This window comes from Syngnathoides biaculeatus, chromosome 6 (assembly GCF_019802595.1).
Source record: "Syngnathoides biaculeatus isolate LvHL_M chromosome 6, ASM1980259v1, whole genome shotgun sequence".
NCBI lineage: Eukaryota > Metazoa > Chordata > Actinopteri > Syngnathiformes > Syngnathidae > Syngnathoides > Syngnathoides biaculeatus.
The window spans coordinates 32,022,103-32,041,343 of record NC_084645.1 but is presented as its reverse complement, the minus strand read 5'-3'; the positions used below and the strand labels follow the sequence as shown (position 1 = coordinate 32,041,343).

The window sequence follows — 19,241 nt, the reverse complement described above, 5'->3', positions numbered from 1 at the left end:
TCCAGAGAGTGGCCAAATCGATATCACAAAGAAAATATTAATGACAACATTACGTCTCGCATAAAGACAGCTATTTTACGATTGTCTAAAGGATCGTTTTGTCTCACTTGGCACGTTATAGTCTTACAGTCAAACTGACTAATACGACGTACGCTAATAGCACGGTGAGTTTGATGATGTTTTCTTCGTGTACGAACGATAAAATGACAATACAGCCTCTGACTGCTAGGAAAGTTTTCATTGTGAGTTAACGGTAATTGCTCTTCACATATGATATGAGACCAGTCCTATCTAAATTAATCATCAAAAAAGGGAACTATTTAAACGTCAGGGTATGTTCTAACTACTAAGAGTCTGCCTACTGTTAAACAAAGTAGATGTATGGGTAAATGATTAAGAATGACGGACGGAGTTTGCCCTGGCTTCTACTACTCATAAAGCTTTATTCGGGGCCCTAAAATAAAGCAAACAAGCCAGTTATTCTGTAAAATGTATGTTGTTTCAAATCAGGCATCACAACAATGGAGAACGGTGATGGAATGGAGACATGTGAGCCAAAGACAGGCCGTCAAACACAGCAGTTGTGTCGTTTCTTTTCTCAAAGAAGACGCTGCAACTTTGGGGCCAAGTGCAGATATTTACACGTAAGAGTTGATTCTATATCTGACCAGAAAGATGAAATCACGACTCTCTGCCAACCTGGCCACCCATCCCTCCACTCCGTGCGTCATGAAGAGGAAGGGGATGTGAATGTCCTCACTGCCAAGCTCAAGGCATCCTCAGGAGCCGGACGTCGTGCCTGCCGCTACTTTTTGTCAGGGCACTGCACGATGGAGGACAGGTGTCGCTTCTGGCATCCACCGCAGTTCCCTTCAGTTGGGGACCACGCCGATTCAGTAGAGCAGACCAACTTGTCGCAAAGAAGACTACCTGCCCCTCGGCCAAACGTACTCCAAGAGGTCAAACTGTCCGAGCTGACAGAGGACGTTGCCGCACAGCTCCGGGACACCGAGATCAAGCAGATGAAGAGGCGTTTCCCTAAAGAGCGTCTGATAATTCAAGAGCGAAGTGATGGCAAGGTTACGTATTACAGGGCCACTGTTGAAGCCACTGATCCAGACTGGGTAAATATTTATTTTTCTGCTCATTTATTTAGATGAGTCAGTGTCAGTGAATATACGGGCGATTGTGTGGAAAGCCGCCGTAGTCTTTTCGAGCAGCATGGTGGACGAGTGCTTAGCACATCACCCTGACAAGACTTTCCGTTCCTTCTCTGTGGGATTTTCATGATTCATTTTGTTCCAGATACTCTGATGTCCTTCCACATGTCCAAAATATGAATGAATGAGGTTTATTTAAAACTAAAGTGTTCATGGGTGTGAATGGTTATTTGTTCATAAGTGCCCTGTGATTGACAAGCGATTAGTGCGGTGTGTACCCCGCCGTTCAGCAGAAGTTAGATGGCAAAGACCCCAGCTCACCTGTGATCCCAATGAGGAAAATTAAAAAAAAAAATCATATCTTGAATTGTGTCTTGTTGAACTACTCAGCAGCGACCAGGACAGGTGCCACTGATTCATTCTTAACTATTTGTGTTCAAAATATGAAAAAAGGTAGTTATGGGAAGCTCAATTATATCTATGCAGTCACCCGTTACGGAGGCACAGTGGCTCAGCTGGTAAAGCGTTGGCCTCACAGTCCTGAGGTCCCGGGTTCAATCCCGGACCTGCCTGCGTGGAGTTTGCATGTTATCCCCGTGCCTGCGTGGGTTTCCTCCGGGCACTCCAGTTTCCTCCCACATTCCAAAACCATGCAACATTAATTGGACACTCTAAATTGCCCCTAGGTGTGATTGTGAGTGGGGCTGTTTGTCTCTATGTCGCCCTGCGATTGGCTGGCAACCAGTTCAGGGTGTACCCCGCCTCCTGCCCGTTGACAGCTGGGATAGGCTCCAGCACTCCTTATGAGGATGGACAGCCATACATTCTATTTCTTTAGTCACAGCTAATCCATTTTTATGCTGTTTGCAGCCTTTTGATTTGAAAGAAATTGACATCATGGTGAGCTTTCCAGATGATTATCCACGAGAGGTGAAAACCGCAACTTCATGACAACAACATGATGATATTGTCATCATGAATACTGGTAACGACTACCATTTTCGTTCCCTTTAGATATTCACTCTTGATATTCCACTGGACCAAGAGCTGCCCCTAGTGATGGGAAGGTATTAAAAGTAAACTGTGAGTTATTGTGAGAATTCACCGTATTGGTTACTTGACAGTCACCATGCGGCTTGGTAGGCACGTGCAGCAAGCGTCGCTGGAGTGGCTCCAGGCGAAGCACGCCACGAACCGACTCCTCGGTAAAGTGGAGCTGCTCTTCCGGCCTTTTCTCCGCTGGCTCGATCGCAGTCTGGAGAAACTGTTCACGGAGGGAGCCAGACAGGTGAGTGGTGGAAACTCGAAAGCCTTTGCTTCATTTTGTATTAAAACTGATTTATTATTTTCCAATATGTCTATACATTTCACATCATTCAAAAAGCATTTCAGTTTGGACTCAGCTCTCCATCAGTCACATGCTATTTTTATAGAAACTGGATTCTCTAGTTTGGGCCGAGAAGTGATTGATTTTTATGCTTTCAACGTAACATCACATTTTGCCCCTCGCGTGGCACACATTGGTCAATACAACAGGCTAAACCCTCATATTGTACAGAGCGGCCAGACGTTAACGTGGAAGTTCCATTTCTAATTTTGTGGTTATTGTACATTTCCTCTTTAACATCATTAGTACTCATCTGTTGCATCACAAATGGCTCAGGAAAAAGACACTAGGACATGTGCTATTGTGAATTATGGTTTGCACACAGTTTTGTTTGAAAAGGTCATTAGGCATTTTTTTCACCCAGAAAACTATGGTTGTGCTTTAAACTCTTTGACATTGATTTTGCTCTTCTTACAGTTGAAAAAGGATCTTGATTTGGAAAAAGCTGGCTTGCAATTCATATCATACCAGGATCTGCAGGCAACAATGTGTGAAAAATCAAACAATCATAAACTGGATACCAATTCTGATGCTACGGATGAGGACGAGGTGGCCGGCGACGATGTGAAAAACTCAGAAAGCAACATAGGAGGAGGAGGGGGCCCAGGTAGTGATGAAGAGCCAGCTGAGGGTGAGGACGCCACACACCTGGTGGAAAACATTAAGATCAGCGAGGTCCGCAGAGGCACCGAAGTCAGGCTGCTCGGCCTCACGCTGGGAGAGAACACGGCCACTTTAGTGGCCCAGAACATCACCGTTTGTCTTCAATGCAACAGGTCAGCATCATTTTTTCATTTCATTCATTACAAACAGCTAAATGATATAATAAAATCCAGTCCAAGTTGTAACAAAAACAAGACTGAGTGGAGAGACCTCTACCATCTCGTAAAACAATGTTTCCATCTTAAATCAGCGAGCGCGCCTCACCCAGTACATTTGCAAAGGAAATAACAATTGGTACATACATACGGCGCAGGTGTGTAAAAACCGCAAGTGCCAACATTGAAACCGACATTGAAACACGAGATATTTACAAAGACGGTACACAGAGAGTTTAACACGAGCGCTGCCGTGCTTAACCCTAAGGCAAGCGCCACCGCGCTCACACTAACGCTGGGATCAGCAACCTCTTTGAGGCTGAGGGCTACTTCGTGAGCACCGATCGTATAAAGGGCTACCTGACCTGTTTGCAGCAAATTTCATACTCAGTTCATTAGACGTACATAAAATATTTTTGTTTTAATTTATTGTAGTAAATGACATTACAGGTATTTTAAAATTTTAATTCACGTAAGCAAGTCAGATTCAAAATTTAAAGCACAAATAATAGTAACAATTTGTGGCCTATGGTATTTTTAGAACATACCTCGCGGGGGCCTGAAATGGTCCTTGCGGGCTACCATTCGCCCGCGAACACCACTTTGGTGACCCCTGCACTAGCGCTAGCGCCGGGCTAACAGGGCCAGTTTAAAAAAAAAAAAAAAACGGTAAAAATCACTGAGACACGGCAGTAACACGCTAGCGCAGCGCTAACAGGGCCAGACTGGTAAAAGTCACGTCCTTGGCACATATATTCCCCCGGTCTCACTCTTATCTTTTCCACTCGTGTATCCTTGCGGCTGTTAGAAAAGAAAAAAATGCACAAATTAGCCACATCACCGCATAAACCGCAGAGTTGAGAGTGTGTGAAAAAAGTCGCGGTTTAAAGGCCGGAGATTACAGTAGTCAAAAGTTAATATTTACTCCAAGTTACAAAGTTTCTTTGTGTTACGGGCGGTGGGGCAGGGGGGGGGGGAGTCCAATGAGCAATGTTGAGGATATCCAACTACAGTAATTAATGTAATAAGACTTGATTTTTAAAAAAAAATTATTTATGCACGTATGGTTGTTTTTGTCTCTGTGTGTCCTGTGATTGGGTGGCAACCAGTTCAGAGATGACTGGGACAGATTCCATCACTTCCCTGACCCTTGTGAGGAGAAGCATTTTAGAAAATGGATGGATGGATTTATTTTTGTTGGCTTCTCAGCAATATACACTCATACATGTATATATCTGAGATGTTAATCTCGGATATTTGTCTGGCACTGTAGAGATAAGGATTTTAATGTACCAATTCAATTATTATCAATTTAATTCTAGCCAGGAAGTTGCACACAAATTGAAAATAAAAATGGTCTGTTTTGTAACGTCTTCAACACGTGCTTGTGATTGTGGTTGGAGTCTCAAACATGTAAAACCACTGTGTATTATAAGGGGAGCAGTTTCTAATACTTCCTTATGGGAATCTCTTTAGACTTCAAGTTGTCAGTTGATAAAGACAGATAGGTTTGACATGAACTCGTCTAATGAAGCGCAACAAACACAATTTACGTGAACTCTTGTCCTGGTTTTTTGCAGGTGTAAGGTGATGGCAGACTTGACGCTGAGTGGGAAGACTGCCTGCACAGCTCAGTGTGAGAAATGCAGCGCGAGAATCAGTGCCGCATTCAGACCCTCCATGTTGCACCACTACAGTGACGTGTTGGGGTACCTGGACCTCCAAAACGCGGTTCCCTCTGACTTGGTGCTTCAAGACTGTCACATCATTGTGGGCTGCCTCAGCTGTTCCCAGGAGAGCTCTGTCCAGGTACAGACACAACGAACAGCGAGGTCATTACAATGCTTGAAAAGCCCTTGATTAATACATCCATTTTTAAATTTTTCATTAGAACCTTTGTTATGGTCAAACAAAGGAGGTCAATTGTGAAAACTGCCATGGCAAGCTAAGTCTGCTGGCCGAGAGCGCCAGATTCCAGTACATTCAGCCACGCAGAGACAAAACAGGTGAAAGCTCGCTGACATTCTTCTCCCGCAGATTAGCAAAGGTTTCTCTTGTACAGCACTAACAAAACCACCACAGTCTGACCAACGTGTGCCACGCAAGGAGCAAAAGCCGATGTTATGTTGAAAACAATTGTCAATGTTCGACAAATATTAATGTTTGACAACTCACCAGATACTAGTCCTGATATCGTCACACATTAAGTAATGATCCTCGTGTGGAATGCATTTTTTTTTTCTTGTATCAAATTTCATGAAGGCAAATCCAATTGTTAAAGCTCCACTGTCACGCCTTTAAACATTCTAAAATAGATATTGTAATGAAAAATACAGATAACATTATTTATTTCAATGGCTATACGAAAAAATAAATATGAGTGGAGAGCGCGTCATCCATGCACAAAGTTGCGGAAGTCTCATTCGACATCCAAGCGGTCACCATATTGCCTGCACCGTCATCAGCAGATGTTACACCGGGACATTTGCCATTGCTATGGAACACGGAAGCTCTTTTCAAAGAAGAGAACATCTCACAATCGAGTGAAATGACTTGGGCAATATTACCCTGTCATTTCGAGCCATATTTTGATGATACGCGGATCACTTCTAACTAACAACAGACTCCTTGACAGTATGTAGCGTAGTCAGGAGGACCTATGCCAGGCAGGTGGAGAGCTCCTTTCTCCTACTGCTCGCAGCCAAATCACCTCCACGTCAGGGCCAACACGGAAGCTGTCGCCCGTCGCTGGCGGGTGAGCCGTGGCAGGCGAGCTGATGCGGAAGCCGTCGCCGGCGAGCCGACGCACGAAGTGGGGTGCCCAGACACCGGTGGCCGGTGGGAGAGCACGGCCAAACCACCTCCCCACCCGATTCGCCTCTGCATAAGGGCTAATGGCCTCGTTGCGCACATCGTCACATTTAGCACCCCTGACTTACGTAAGCGGATCTTTTAGTACATTATGAGAGGATTACGTCCCCCCGCCCCCCAACTATTTTTTTTTTAGTAGCTTTATACGCACATACCTGTCATTTGGAACCCTCGAAGCTCTCGTCCTTTGCACCTGTGCAATCCATTTTTCACGACCAACCAGGTGTTTTTTTTTTTTTTTTTAAAGTATGAAGAGTAAATCCATCCTCCCGAGTGTTTAAACAATATCCAGCAATACAACGAGCCGGCATTTTGGCTAACACGAAGGAACTACAAGCCACCTTCTAGCAGGTAAAAGTAGTATAAACAGACAAGCCAGCCTGAGTGCACTGCTTCCTTTTAACGTCACTTCCTGCTTCTTCTCCAAAACAAATCCCTCGAGAAGATTTTCATGGCGTGAGTTACAAAAAGCCATATACGTCAAAATCATGTTTTGTGGTAAAAAAAACAGATGGGTCCAGTCCGACTGCCTTTTTCTCATTAATAACATACTAAAAATCACGCATTTCATGACAGTGGACCTCTAAAATAGATAAATGGTACAATCTTTCTGTTTCAGCTTTCACTATAACCTTACAATATACAGTATACACCTGGAAAGGTTGTTCATACTGAAATTTCACCCAAAAGCTGAATATCCCGAACTTTTTTGTAAGCGGTGTACTGTATAATGATTTCTCCCTTGGCTTCCCCCTTTTCAACAATTTTTTTTTAAATTGGTTGTGTTGTTGCAGAGTTATTCTTTTAATGTTTCGTCAGGAAGGGCATCCGTCGTAAAACGGTGCCAAACAAATATGCGTTCATCTAAGATGACACGCTGTGGCGACCCCTAATGGGACAAGCCGAAAGGAAAAGAAGACTGTGGTTGTAGTTTTACGGTGGTGCACAACTGAATTGACATCATAATGACACATGTTGTGTTTTGTGTGTGCGTGCACACAGGTCCAAGTGCTTCTACTGTTAATTTGAAGACAGTAAGAGATCCAGCTGTCCAAAAGGGGAAGCCACTACCAGAAAAAGGAGCATGCAAGCATTACAAGCAAAGCCATCGCTGGCTTAGGTATCACCTTTACTCCATATTGTTTTTTTTTTTTTTTAATGTACATAAGGGAATATAGGTGTTATAACCACTCGTCATACAGGTTTCCGTGTTGCGGCCGGGCTTACCCTTGCGACGTGTGCCACGATGAGGACCAGGACCATCCCATGGAGCTCGCCAGCCGGATGATCTGCGGCTTCTGTGCCAAAGAGCAGGTGATCTTGAAGCGATCGCATCATAACATCTTCAGCTGTATCCTGACCGCATTCCTCGCTGCAGCCGTACAGCAACGGGAAGCCTTGCGTCAGCTGTGGCAGCATGATGACCAGAGGTGCTCACACCAGCCACTGGGAGGGAGGACTGGGTTGCCGAAACAGAGTCAAAATGTCCAGGTATATAAATCCAAACCCCCCCACCTACACACACACACACACACACAATTTTTAGTCTTCAGTTACCAGGAGTTTAATTTCTATTGTCTTCACAGAAATGATCGGCAGAAGTACGCCAACACCAACAAGACGATTTCCAAGAAGGCCAGTGAAAAGAAGTAGCCTGATTTATTTTCTGAAGATGTAAAAAAAAAATTATAATAATAAATAAATTCAATGAGTTTCTAATTTCCTCCAATAAATCATGTTGTAATGATCAGTCGGTGTGAAACTGGTATTTTATCAACTGGATTTTGTTATAAATTGTTTAGTTCATACAATTACAATAGCTCAGTTGAATCTTTGTGTGGAATTCGATTTTGTACATTTTTTTTCTGTCAAATTTGACAGATAAAATACTTTTATAAATAACAAATGAATAAACTTCGTTGTGGAGACTGTTGACCACACGTGCCTCGCAGTTCTGAGGTTGCAGATTAAAATCCAAACTCTTGACACCTCCTTGTGTGGAGTTTGCGTTTTCTCCTAGTCCCTTTATGGGTTTTCTTTGGGCATTCAAGTTTCCACCCACATTACAAAACCATGCATGGTAGGTTAATTGAAATTGTCCGTAGGCGTGAATGTGAGTCCGAATGGTTGTCTGCGTGCCCAGGAAATCGAGTTGCACCCTGCCCCCTGCCCAGAATCAGATGGGAATGCCTCCAGCATACCTGTTACTCAAGTCAGGGTAGCAATGCAGAGAATGGATGCATGAAGTTTGGTTGTAAAAAAAAAAGTAAAACATTTAAAACATCAATCTTCTTTGCCGCTTATCCTCACCAGGGTCACGGGGAGTGCTGGAGCCTATCCCAGCTGTACAACGGGCAGGAGGCAGGGTACACCTTGAACTGGTTGCCAGCCAATCACAGGGCACATAGAGACAAACAGCCGCACTCACAATCACACCTAGGGGCAATTTAGAGTGTCCAAATAACGTTGCATGTTTTTTGGATTTGGGAGGAAACCGGAGTGCCCGGAGAAAACCCACGCAGGCACAGGGAGAACATACAAACTCCACACAGGCGAGGCCGGGATCGAACCCGGGTCCTCAGAACTGTGAGGCCGATGCTTTACCAGCTGACCCAGCGTAACGCCAAGATTTCAACTAAAAGGTAAAAATAATTTTAAAAATTAAATGCAACCAAATCGGGCAGCTGTAGCACACCACCATGAATAACCATAAACTAGACTGAGTTGGCATCACTCCCAGCTGACTTTGGGTAAGAGGCAGAGTATACCCCAGAATGCCCCCCCACCCCCCTTACTTTTCTGAAGCTGCCATCTCCCCTTAACCGTGTTGTTTAGCACATCAGTGTATTGTGCCACTGAATAGTTAATCTTTCTGGATCGCACGCTGTTGACACGAAAGCTCTTTGAGCCAAACTGCACATGGAAAAGGTTTTTTTTTTCCAGGCTTGAGCATCCAGAAGCAGCAGCAGCACAGTGCATTTCTTCAAGATGTTGAATATCAGCGACACGCCTTTGCGCCCTCTCACCGCTTGTCTTAGCTCTTCTGATCATCTCCTGCAGCCCGTCTGGAACCATCTGCTTGCCCACCACCGGCCTCTCATCTCATCTCCTTTATTTCCGGTCCTCCTCGCCTTTACCAGCTACATTGTCTTCAGCGTGCCTTTCGCAGCCGTGGACTTACTGGGAGAAAAGGTGCCTTTGTTCTATAAGTACAAGATCCAGCCGGGAAGGCGACCCACGCTGGGAATGATGTTGAGGAGCTTCTGGATGGCTCTCTTTAACCATATTTTCTTTGTCCTGCCGAGTGTGGTGGTCGGCACGTTTGTCTTACCTCCACCGGCGATGCCGCAGGAAGCACCCGCGCTCGGCAAGGTCGTCGTCGACGGCCTGGCCCTTCTTCTCATCTTTGACGCTCAGTACTACATCTGGCACGTCATACACCACAAGCACGTGCCCCTGTACCGCTGCATCCACGCCATCCACCACGAATATGCTGCTCCCTTCTCCTGGTCCACCGAACAGCTCAGCATTCCAGAACTAATGACGGTGGGACTCTGGAGCAACCAGAACCCCATTCTGCTCAAGTGCCACCCGCTGACCACCTGGTGCATCACGGTGCTTAGTATCTGGATGTCTGTGGAGGACCACATTGGCTACGACCTACCGTGGGGGCTCAATCGCTTGGTGCCCTTCGGCCTGTTGGGGGGAGCGCCTGCTCATGACATGCACCATCAGAGGCCAAACAGGAACTATGCTCCGTTTTTTAGCCACTGGGACAGATTCTTTCGGACAGCTGTCCAACTCAAGAAAAAAATATAATGTGAATAGCGATTTATTGAATATTAGAAACATTTGCAAGGTGAGTTTTCTTTTTAGGGCCCTATATGGCCCAGGTAATGGAGGTTTCCCAGCCCTCTGAAAGAGAATAATGTGAATTTGTCTAGATACTAAAAAAAAAAAAAAAAAAAAAAAAAGAGTACTGGTAATTTTTAAGTGACAAAACAAATCAGTATTGACAAAGCGAATTGAAAGATTATACATTTTCTCAAGAGTGAAAATAACTTTTTCATATTCACAATTTTTTTAAGTACAGAAAAAATGGAATTTTGCATGTAATTGACAAAATAATTTGATGAGTTATATTTACACACCTCATAAAACACTGGAACTTAACTTTTATTTCTAGTCACATGACCTATTTAGCACTTGTTGCTAGGCAGAGGACAGTACAAGTAGGGGTACTTTTCTATTCGACAAGGCTTTCATGCCATCTTGTAGCATTTTGGTGCTGGACTTTTTTAAATACAAATGAATTTTTGGGGGGGTGGCACATGGTTTTCACTATTTGTAGTAAGGACTGTATCACCTGCAAAACCTGAAGGATTACTGTATACGTATACAAAAATGTCTTTATAATAGCCACGCTAACTTAGAAGGTTGAAAAACACACCAGAGGAGCAAGGATGACAAAAAACAAAAGGCAACTTCTCCTACCAAATCATTACACTGTGTTAAAATATAAACTGGCACTAATTCATATTCAGTGAATTTATGTAGTTTATACAATGAATGTGGAAAGTATTGAAAAAATATCTGATGTAATATACGTATATCTGCCTATATGTGTCTTGCACGATTACACCCATGTAAATTTGGTACACACAGGATTGTGAAACAGCTTCACCAGTATGTCTCCACGTATCATATCTTAATTTTACCTGCTCGGTGTTATTCTTGTATCTCTAATAAAACAGCAAAATATTCAGTCTGTTTCAAGGCAAAAGCAGTATGGCATGAAGTCTTGTAGGCAAAGACAAAACTGCACAAAAATTGGCAAAAGCGTCCTGCTTAGCTGTTGTTTGCATAGGCAAAACCTTATTTTTGTCAATAAATAATCTCTCGGATCCCATCTTTATTAGATTGTTTGAATCCCACCCGATTGTTTTAAGCTTCTGTATTTATTTGAAAATGGAAGCCATCATTGTTCAAATTGTTTGCTGACTCATTCTTCATCGTAATTAATGTGAAATGTGTAACCCCCTTTTTCTCATGATCTTCTTACATAAGTGCAAATCTTTACTAGCAAATAAATCATTCATATTTCCCTTACAACAGATTGTGTGTATGTGTGTGTGGGAGTGGGTGGGGGGCTTTAGAAGGTTGTGTACAGATCAAGCAGACCGTTTGAAAGAATTAAGGACATTATGTTCTTGAGCAAAGTGCTGAATGGAGCGTTGGTTGTGCCAAATGTTCGTGACTGACTTGCAGAATTCAGTGACAGAACACCGATCACCAAATAAAACTTCCTCTTAAATAATGCTGAGTGTAAATGAATTCAATATATCCAACTTAAAAGTACTTCAATTTTTACTGGTGACAAATATTCATCAATGAAGACTTTTATTAACATACTGTACAAACATGTTGGAAATCTGACCCGTGTTCTCTGTTGGGTGCATCTTGCTGTAGCTGATGAACTGGCGCCGGAATTTGCGCAGCTCGGCCATGTTGACGTTCCTGTTCAGCTCGATGTTTCACATCTGGTTAAGGAATTTTTCCAGACAAAATTATGACCTGTATTTCTGTTAAATCATCTCCATTCTTGAGTCGACAGGCTTTGCTGATGGGTTCTAGTGACAATTGAAACGAGTATGTCAAAATCAGCGAGCAAAAAAAAATATTAAAAGGCCTCGGTTTTTAAGTCAAATCCTGCTGTCTAGAAGCAAATGTAGACATTTTGTAATATCATTTTCTTCAAGATGCCAAAAAAAACCCACTAAGCTATGTTATGTTCTCTATACGTGGCTTAGCACATCATAACAACGGAGGCCTTTTGTTCTGATTATTTAAGGTGCCTTTCATTAATTCCTATTCATTCATGGAAAGTTCAGACAAGCCAGTTGATGGCCAGAAATGTCTTTTAAGCGAGGTGGAGCTTGATGAGTCAGCAAAAATATTGGCTGTTGCATTATGATGTTCTGCATACAAAAACTAATAGATGCTGACTTATGTTATGTGACTTAACTTGTATAGAAAAAGATATTTTCTCTGTTGCTCCAGGAATTGAAACACGATCTCCAGGAATACTCGTCTTCTGTGCATTAAAAATGGCCTGGAAAAGGGTGGAAAATATATGAGGGAAAAAAACAAACATCCAGTGACAAGGCTTGAAATAAACTAGATTTTGAATTCAAACATAAGGTGCATGATAAATGTCGTGTGGCACTAATCAATGGCATCATTGATTAGATCCGCATATTTGAAAATTACATCGATCAAGATAAAATTATAATTATCGCCCAGTATCGATCAGATTATCATGTAAAATCTAGTCTTTAATGTCCTTGGTTTTTTGCACTGGTGCACAGACATGGTGGAACAGGAAGAGGTAATGCCATAACTGTTTGACAGTCCAAAATCTCTCATATTCTAAAGCATTCCCAGTTCCTTTCACTGGAGCTCAGGGGCTAATATTCTGGAGATTTCTAACTTTGCAGATATGGAGATGCCCCCTTCCTATTCCAACAGGACTGTGCATCATGAGATAAATCAAGGTTCATAAAGACATGGATGAGAGAGTTTCAAGTTGATGAACTTGACTTTGTAGACACTCCCCATGAAGTATAGCAGTGTTGCACAGATTGGAAATACTGATCTTGGGTTTTCTTTGTCTGAGAGAGCACAAATTACCCCACCACCGACAATTTTTTTTTTAACGGACAACATAAAAAAAAAATTTATTGGTCACCAAAAATGTACTACATCCCAAGATGCAAAGCTAAAGATGAACTATTTTAAAGATTTTTATGGCGTAAACAAAATTGTGACAGCCATAATGTTTTAATTTGCAGATTCAATTAATAAAAAAATTATCACACTGGTGAAGTAAGACATCAGAACCGATCAAAAAAAATAATACATACAGTGAAGAAAATAAGTATTTGAATAAAGCATGATGCTACCACCCTCCATGCTTCACATTAGGGATGGTGTTCTTGAGATGGAACTCATCATTCCTCTTCCTCCAAAAACACGGTTAGTGGAATAATGACCAAAAAGCTCAACTTTGGTCTCATCTGACCACAAAACTTTATCCCATGACTCCTCTGTATCATCTGAATGGTCATTGGCAAACTTAAGACGGGCCTTGACATGTGGTGGTTTAAGCAAGGGAACCTTCCATGCCATGCATGATTTCAAACCATGACGTCTTAGTGTATTACCAACAGTCACCTTGGAAACGGTGGTCCGAGCTCTTTTCAGATCATTGACCAAGTCCTATAGTGTTGTCCTGGGCTGATTCCTCACCTTTCTAAGCTCTTTGGTCTTGGCCATGTTACAAGTTTGAGTCTTACTGATTGTATGGGGTGGACAGGTGTCTTTATGCAGCTAACGACCTCACACAGGCGCATCTGATTCAGGATAATACATGGAGTGCAGGTGGACTTTCAAAGGCGGACTAACAGGTCTTTGAGGGTCAGAATTCTAGCTGATAAGACAGGTGTTCAAATACTTATTTGCAACTGTATCACATAAAATAAATTTAAAAAAAAACCATATTGTGATTTATGGATTTTTCTTTTTAGATTATCCCTCTCACAGTGAACATGCATCTCTGATGAAAATTTCACACCCCTCCAAGATTTCTAAGTGGGAGAACTTGCAATAAAGCAGGGTGTTCAAATACTTATTTTCTTCACTGTATGATCCACAATAAGAGTCAGCATCCCTCATGGTGCTCTTCAAAATGCTGTTGGATATCTTTAAATAAATGATTTTTCAATTAAAATCCCTCTCAGTCTTGTTTTTGTTGTTTTCTTGTTTGAGGTGTCAGCAAAGCAAATAATAGCATCAAAGTCATGGTTATTCTTGATATGAAGAGCTCGTTTTCTCCCCTTTTTGGTCAGAAACCATTTTTGATCAACAAAGAAGAGAAAAATCTAAAAGCAAGTTTCAGAAAATCCAAAACATACCATTAGTATATCCTGTGTGATCTTGTCTAACTCGTACAAGAAGTTTGCAGATTCAAGTGGTTGCTGTCGAGACACAAACGGCATTTGGTGAGCTTATATCCAAGGAGCAGGAAAAAGACAACATTCATTCACAGACAATTTTTTTTTCTTTGCAAATTTTTAATGAGTGCCTCACACTTTGAGTGGACTGGTTCGGTGGCGGTGGTTTTCTTTTGAAGAGCGCGTCATTGATGGCTTCATATGGAAGTGTGTCATCTCGGAGGATGTTAAAAAGTGGACTGTCCCACCGGTTTCTGGAGTCTGGCGCTTCAAAGCGCAGGACTAATGCTTCCAAGCTACAGGAAATATCAGAAAAGTCATTATATTTGTAATGTTTTCTCGCATAAGACCTTTGATACATACTATACATATGCTGTGTGTAAAATGTCTTTTCTTACATTTCCTGCGCGTACTGCTCCTCTGGATCTCTGCTGGTGTTCCACCCTGTACTCACATCATCTGATGTCAGACAATACACCTTTAAAAATATATATTTTCAATTTTCATTTTGAAAAAAAAAAAAAAAAGATTTATTCGCAATTTGGCATAGTTTGATTAAATGTACTTACCAGGCAGTGTGGCGTCTGTGCATGCTTTATGAGACAGAAAAGCTCATAGCGGTAGCCTGCAATGTATAGAAGTGGAAACAAATGACAGTGATTTTAATTCCGCTCACTATTTTGTAGGGTTGAGTAATTTATGGATTTTATCAATCAATTAAGAGGTTTTTTTTAATCAAGATATCATTTTAAGGCCACATCTCCCAGCCCTACAATTGACATTACCTTTTATGTAGTTTAATGAATCCAATATAACAACGTCATCTTTATTGATTTTCCTAAACAATGAAAGCACATGTTAAAAAGATGAAATCAAATAAATAAAATCAATCATTGGAGGACCAACCTCTCCACTTCAGCTTTCAGTGCAGCTCTGACCTGTTTTTCCTTTTGGGAATCTGAAACATCCCACCACATTTATTTACTGCAGGTAGCCAAATGTATTTATTATTAATTTTTCAAACATGTCCGCAAATGTATATTCATGTATCTTTCCCTTTTTATTTTTGAAACACACATGAAAACGTGATAGAAATGTTTTGATACAAACCGATGATAATAATAAATTATTGTTGGTGATTACCTATTGTTTGAGGTGGAAATCGTTTCACGAGAGAGGAGAGATGTCATTATATTTTTAATGTTTCTACTTTTAAGACTTTTGAAACATGCTGTGTGTGTACATGTTTTTGCTAGCTTAACCTGCATACACGACGTTCTTTTCAGCGGCCAGTGACGAGTCTCCAACAAGGTGAACCTTTCTGTCGGTGTTTTGTTCGAAATACACTTTTAATTCCTCTGCCCTCCGAGTCTTACCACTGCACGGATAACCACACATAACTATTAAAGGCATGACTTGAGATATTATTGAAAGATCTCCACGAAGCTAATAGCGCAGAGACATGTTGCGATAATGACCCGGATGAGCTGACGAACACATTTCTTATCTGACTGTAGGGGGCGCAAAAGAAACATTCGAACAAAAATAACTATAAAATAAATGCTGCATTATCATAAATATTCAATTCATGTATTATTGAATTACATTCTGAAATATAATTTAATAATTACTGCATTTAACTTTTTTTTATTGGATGAAACATTCCTTGCTTGCCATCTTTATATTCAATAGAATTATATCAGTTTGAAACGTTGATAACTAACAGAGAATAGAGCATCCCAAATTATTTCACACTTTGACTCCTTCATTCAATCATATTTTAACGGTTGAATTCAGATGGATTTGTTTTTGTCACACATAAAACAAATGTTAAATAATTAAAATATTACATTGAATTACAGAATGAAATCCAATCATAATTAATTGCGTTCATCCTAATGATTTATTCCACTTAATAATATAAACAATTTCATAAGCAATATCATTAAATTCACAATTACTTCTGCTCAAAATGAAATGTCATTAACTGGCATTGACACAAATTAATTCACATTTCAAAGAAGTAATTAGTACGTTGATGATCAATTTATTTGACTTCATATCCATCTATTTTGAGTCACAGAAAGACCTGGTTTATTTATTTCAGATATATCTCATTGTTATATTACTCTAAATGTTAGCAAAAAATTACAACACTCATAGGCACTGGTCACTAATTAGAATCACCCATATTGGGCAAATATGTTAAAAAAAACACAAGCTATGTATCCCTGGCTCTTTAATACTACAGAAAAACACCCCAATAACAAAATATACATTTAGGGAATACATACACATCGTTACAGGTACAGCCAGTCATGCTTGATCTATACGTGAACAATCTACCCAACAAAATATGTTTTTAGGTGGGAATTACAGTAACAGTCAAAGTGCATAATAGATGGAAGTGTTGCTAATAATTTACTGTATGGGAGGAGCAAAAAAATCCATATTATCTCATGGTATGATGCAGTCCGATTGCCACAAGAAGTAAAACAATTAACTAATCTTGCAATTACTACATTGGCAAATACATTTAAGTAATTGTTCAGATAAGTGAGTCTGTTACAAGAGACTCCGGGTCGGGGTCCACATGAATATTTACAGTCATCTTTATTCTTGTCAGAATAAATGTTGCCTCTCAAGGACCGAAGGTTGAATGATGTCTTCCTTAAACAAGCGTTGCCTCCTTTTCTAATAGCCATAAACGTCAGTAAAATGCAAACAATCACAATAACCACTATAAAAGGGTCAATAGAAAAGGTGCCAAATAAAAATCAGTCATCATGAATCTGCAGCAGAATAATGAAAGTCTGGCTCATATTATAACTTGGCATATACAGTATTTGGACAAATGAGAGTATAATTATATATTTTTTTCTTTTTATCCCCCCTTTCTATACATCGGGTGTATCTGATTTTCTCGTGTCCTGGTAACTACAGTGTGGGTAATAAGGGGTTGAATGATACTAAATATTTATTTTAAAGTGTTTACCATCCTTAACGAGAAATTTTGATCATGTTTTTTCTGTTTTCATAACCATACTCTAGTGAATAATAGTTGCAGGCATCGTTGAAGATGCTTTCCACCCTGTCATTATGGAGTAAGGTTCCCTTCATGAAACCCTTTAGATTTTTTCTGGACATAATAACCCGGATTTTGACTTTCGGCTTGTCCCGTTATGGATCGCCACAGCGTGTCATCTTTTGCCATCTAAGCCTATCTCCTGCATCTTCCTCTCTAACCCCAACTGCCCTCATGTCTTCCCTCACCACATCCATAAACCTTCTCTTTGGTCTTACTCTCGCTCTTTTGCCTGGCAGCTCCATCCTCAGCACCCTTCCACCAATATACTCACTCTCTCACCTCTGGACATGTCCAAACCATCGAAGTCTGCTCTCTCGAATCTTGTCTCCAAAACATCCAACTTTGGCTGTCCGTCTAATGAGCTCATTTCTAATCCTATCCAACCTGGTCACTCCGAGCGAGAACCTCAGCATCTTCATTTCTGCCACCTCCAGTTCTGCTTCCTGTTGTTTCTTCAGTGCCACCGTCTCTAATCCGTACATCATGGCCGGCCTCACCATTGTTTTGTAAACTTTGCCCTTCATTATAGCGGAGACTCTTCTGTCACATAACACACCAGACACCTTTCGCCAGCTGTTCCAACCTGCTTGGACCCGTTTCTTCACTTCCTGACCACACTCTCCATTGCTCTGTATTGTTGACCCCAAGTATTTGAAGTCGTCCACCCTCGCTATCTCTTCTCCCTGTAGCCTCACTCTTCCCCCTCCACTTTTCTCATTCACGCACATATATTCTGTTTTACTTCGGCTAATCTTCATTCCTCTCCTTTCCAGTGCATGTCTCCATCTTTCCAATTGTTCCCCTGCATGCTCCCTGCTTTCACTGCATATGACAATATCATCTGCGAACATCATGGTCCAAGGGGATTCCAGTCTAACCTCATCTGTCAGCCTATCCATTACCACTGCAAACAGTAGTAGTGCCTTTCTGACTTCCCCCTTAGTAATCATTTCCACTTCCTGGTCCTTCACTCTTGCCTCTTCAACTCTTCCTTCTCTCTCATTTTCTTCATTCATCAACTTCTCAATGGAGGCTGAAACTGTGGCTAGTTGCTGAGTAAATATTCCACTTTTGTTTCGTAATTTTCCTTATGGCGATTATGTGTGTGTGCAATTGTATGCTATCAAACTTAATATGTCCTTCATGTGATAGCAAAATATCAACTGAAATAAAAAAATTTCAGGACTTTCCAGTACAGTAAAGCCTCGTTTCTCGAACGCCCCCGTTTTCGAACGTAAATTTTGAGATTTTTTTTTTTTTTGCTTGTTTTCGAACGAAGATCAGTATTCGAACGCCCCCAACAAAACCCGGAAATAGCATATTGTGCGCGGCCAGATCAGCTGATCTCGATGTGCTTTGTTGTGAATTACCACGGCGCACTTTTGTTATTGTGACTTGTCCCAGTAGTGACTGTTGTTTTTCTTCTTATCGAGGACTACCGTATTAACACACAAACATGGCTCCAAAGAAGGCAAGTTGCTTATTTAAAGTTATTTTGCACTTGTGTTAATAAAAAAAAAAGTTAACAAGGCTGGGGGGGCGTGTCACTACAGAAATGGCATTGCACTCCCAGCCTAGCGTACTCTACTACTAATGCATACATTTTAAGCAAAAAATAAATATATCTTAAATGATTTTATTATATAAAGTATTTAAACAACACATTTATTTCTACTATGCAGTTTATTATCAGGAATAGCAAAAAAATGTTTTAAAAAGCCCAATTTTTTAGGCCTGGAACAGATTATTTATTTTTCCATTTATTGTCATGGGAAACATCGGTTTGGGTTTCGAACAAATCACTTCTCGAACCGTTTTCTGGAACGGAATGCGGTCGAGAACTGAGGCATCTCAGTATATTTGTTAGACGGTAGCTAAGTGAGGTTATTAACAGACTCATGTTGC

General features: G+C 41.1%; 2 protein-coding genes and 1 long non-coding RNA gene across 9 annotated transcripts; 1 reads left to right on the top strand and 2 right to left on the bottom strand.

Moving 5' to 3' along the window:
• Positions 1-7: 7 nt before the first annotated feature.
• si:dkey-24l11.2 (uncharacterized protein LOC100034462 homolog) lies at positions 8-7,986 on the top strand. Its single transcript, XM_061823731.1, has 12 exons — positions 8-164; positions 511-1,124; positions 2,031-2,090; positions 2,175-2,227; positions 2,304-2,448; positions 2,965-3,323; positions 4,946-5,174; positions 5,257-5,371; positions 7,239-7,356; positions 7,439-7,550; positions 7,615-7,727; positions 7,823-7,986. The coding sequence occupies exons 2-12, from the start codon at positions 522-524 to the stop codon at positions 7,887-7,889; spliced, it is 1,974 nt and encodes a 657-aa protein (XP_061679715.1). The 5' UTR covers positions 8-164; positions 511-521; the 3' UTR covers positions 7,890-7,986.
• Positions 3,330-7,603, bottom strand: LOC133502679 (uncharacterized). Its single transcript, XR_009795537.1, has 3 exons — positions 7,464-7,603; positions 5,079-5,166; positions 3,330-4,166 (listed from the first exon to the last, which is right to left on the bottom strand). It is a non-coding gene; the product is annotated as an uncharacterized LOC133502679 (long non-coding RNA).
• kti12 (KTI12 chromatin associated homolog) lies at positions 7,636-15,751 on the bottom strand. Of its 7 annotated transcripts, none has more exons than XR_009795535.1 (13): positions 15,511-15,751; positions 15,155-15,206; positions 15,034-15,086; positions 14,818-14,873; positions 14,647-14,726; positions 14,385-14,544; positions 14,210-14,272; positions 12,263-12,348; positions 11,674-11,778; positions 9,901-10,029; positions 9,568-9,790; positions 9,263-9,439; positions 7,636-7,751 (listed from the first exon to the last, which is right to left on the bottom strand). XR_009795535.1 is itself a non-coding variant. In XM_061823735.1 (11 exons), exons 1-11 carry the CDS (start codon positions 15,659-15,661, stop codon positions 9,817-9,819), a joined length of 957 nt encoding a protein of 318 aa, XP_061679719.1. In that variant the 5' UTR covers positions 15,662-15,751; the 3' UTR covers positions 9,688-9,816. The 7 variants fall into 7 exon arrangements, 4 of the variants coding, with proteins under 4 accessions (XP_061679719.1, XP_061679721.1, XP_061679720.1 ...); XR_009795534.1 differs by having other exon boundaries at positions 9,263-9,416; XM_061823735.1 differs by lacking the exons at positions 7,636-7,751; positions 9,263-9,439 and having other exon boundaries at positions 9,688-9,838.
• Positions 15,752-19,241: the final 3,490 nt, after the last annotated feature.

Bases quoted from the DNA above. Each gene is read 5' to 3' on its own strand.
- si:dkey-24l11.2 (XM_061823731.1), top strand. From the start codon at position 522: ATGGAGAACGGTGATGGAATGGAGACATGTGAGCCAAAGACAGGCCGT. The intron at 1,125-2,030 runs GTAAATATTTAT...TGCTGTTTGCAG, and splicing joins AAGCCACTGATCCAGACTGG to CCTTTTGATTTGAAAGAAAT. The intron at 5,372-7,238 runs GTGAAAGCTCGC...GCGTGCACACAG, and splicing joins GCCACGCAGAGACAAAACAG to GTCCAAGTGCTTCTACTGTT.
- kti12 (XM_061823735.1), bottom strand. From the start codon at position 15,661: ATGCCTTTAATAGTTATGTGTGGTTATCCGTGCAGTGGTAAGACTCGG. The intron at 15,207-15,510 runs GTTAAGCTAGCA...GGGATGTTTCAG, and splicing joins AAAGAACGTCGTGTATGCAG to ATTCCCAAAAGGAAAAACAG. The intron at 14,727-14,817 runs GTAAGTACATTT...ATATTTTTAAAG, and splicing joins CACAGACGCCACACTGCCTG to GTGTATTGTCTGACATCAGA.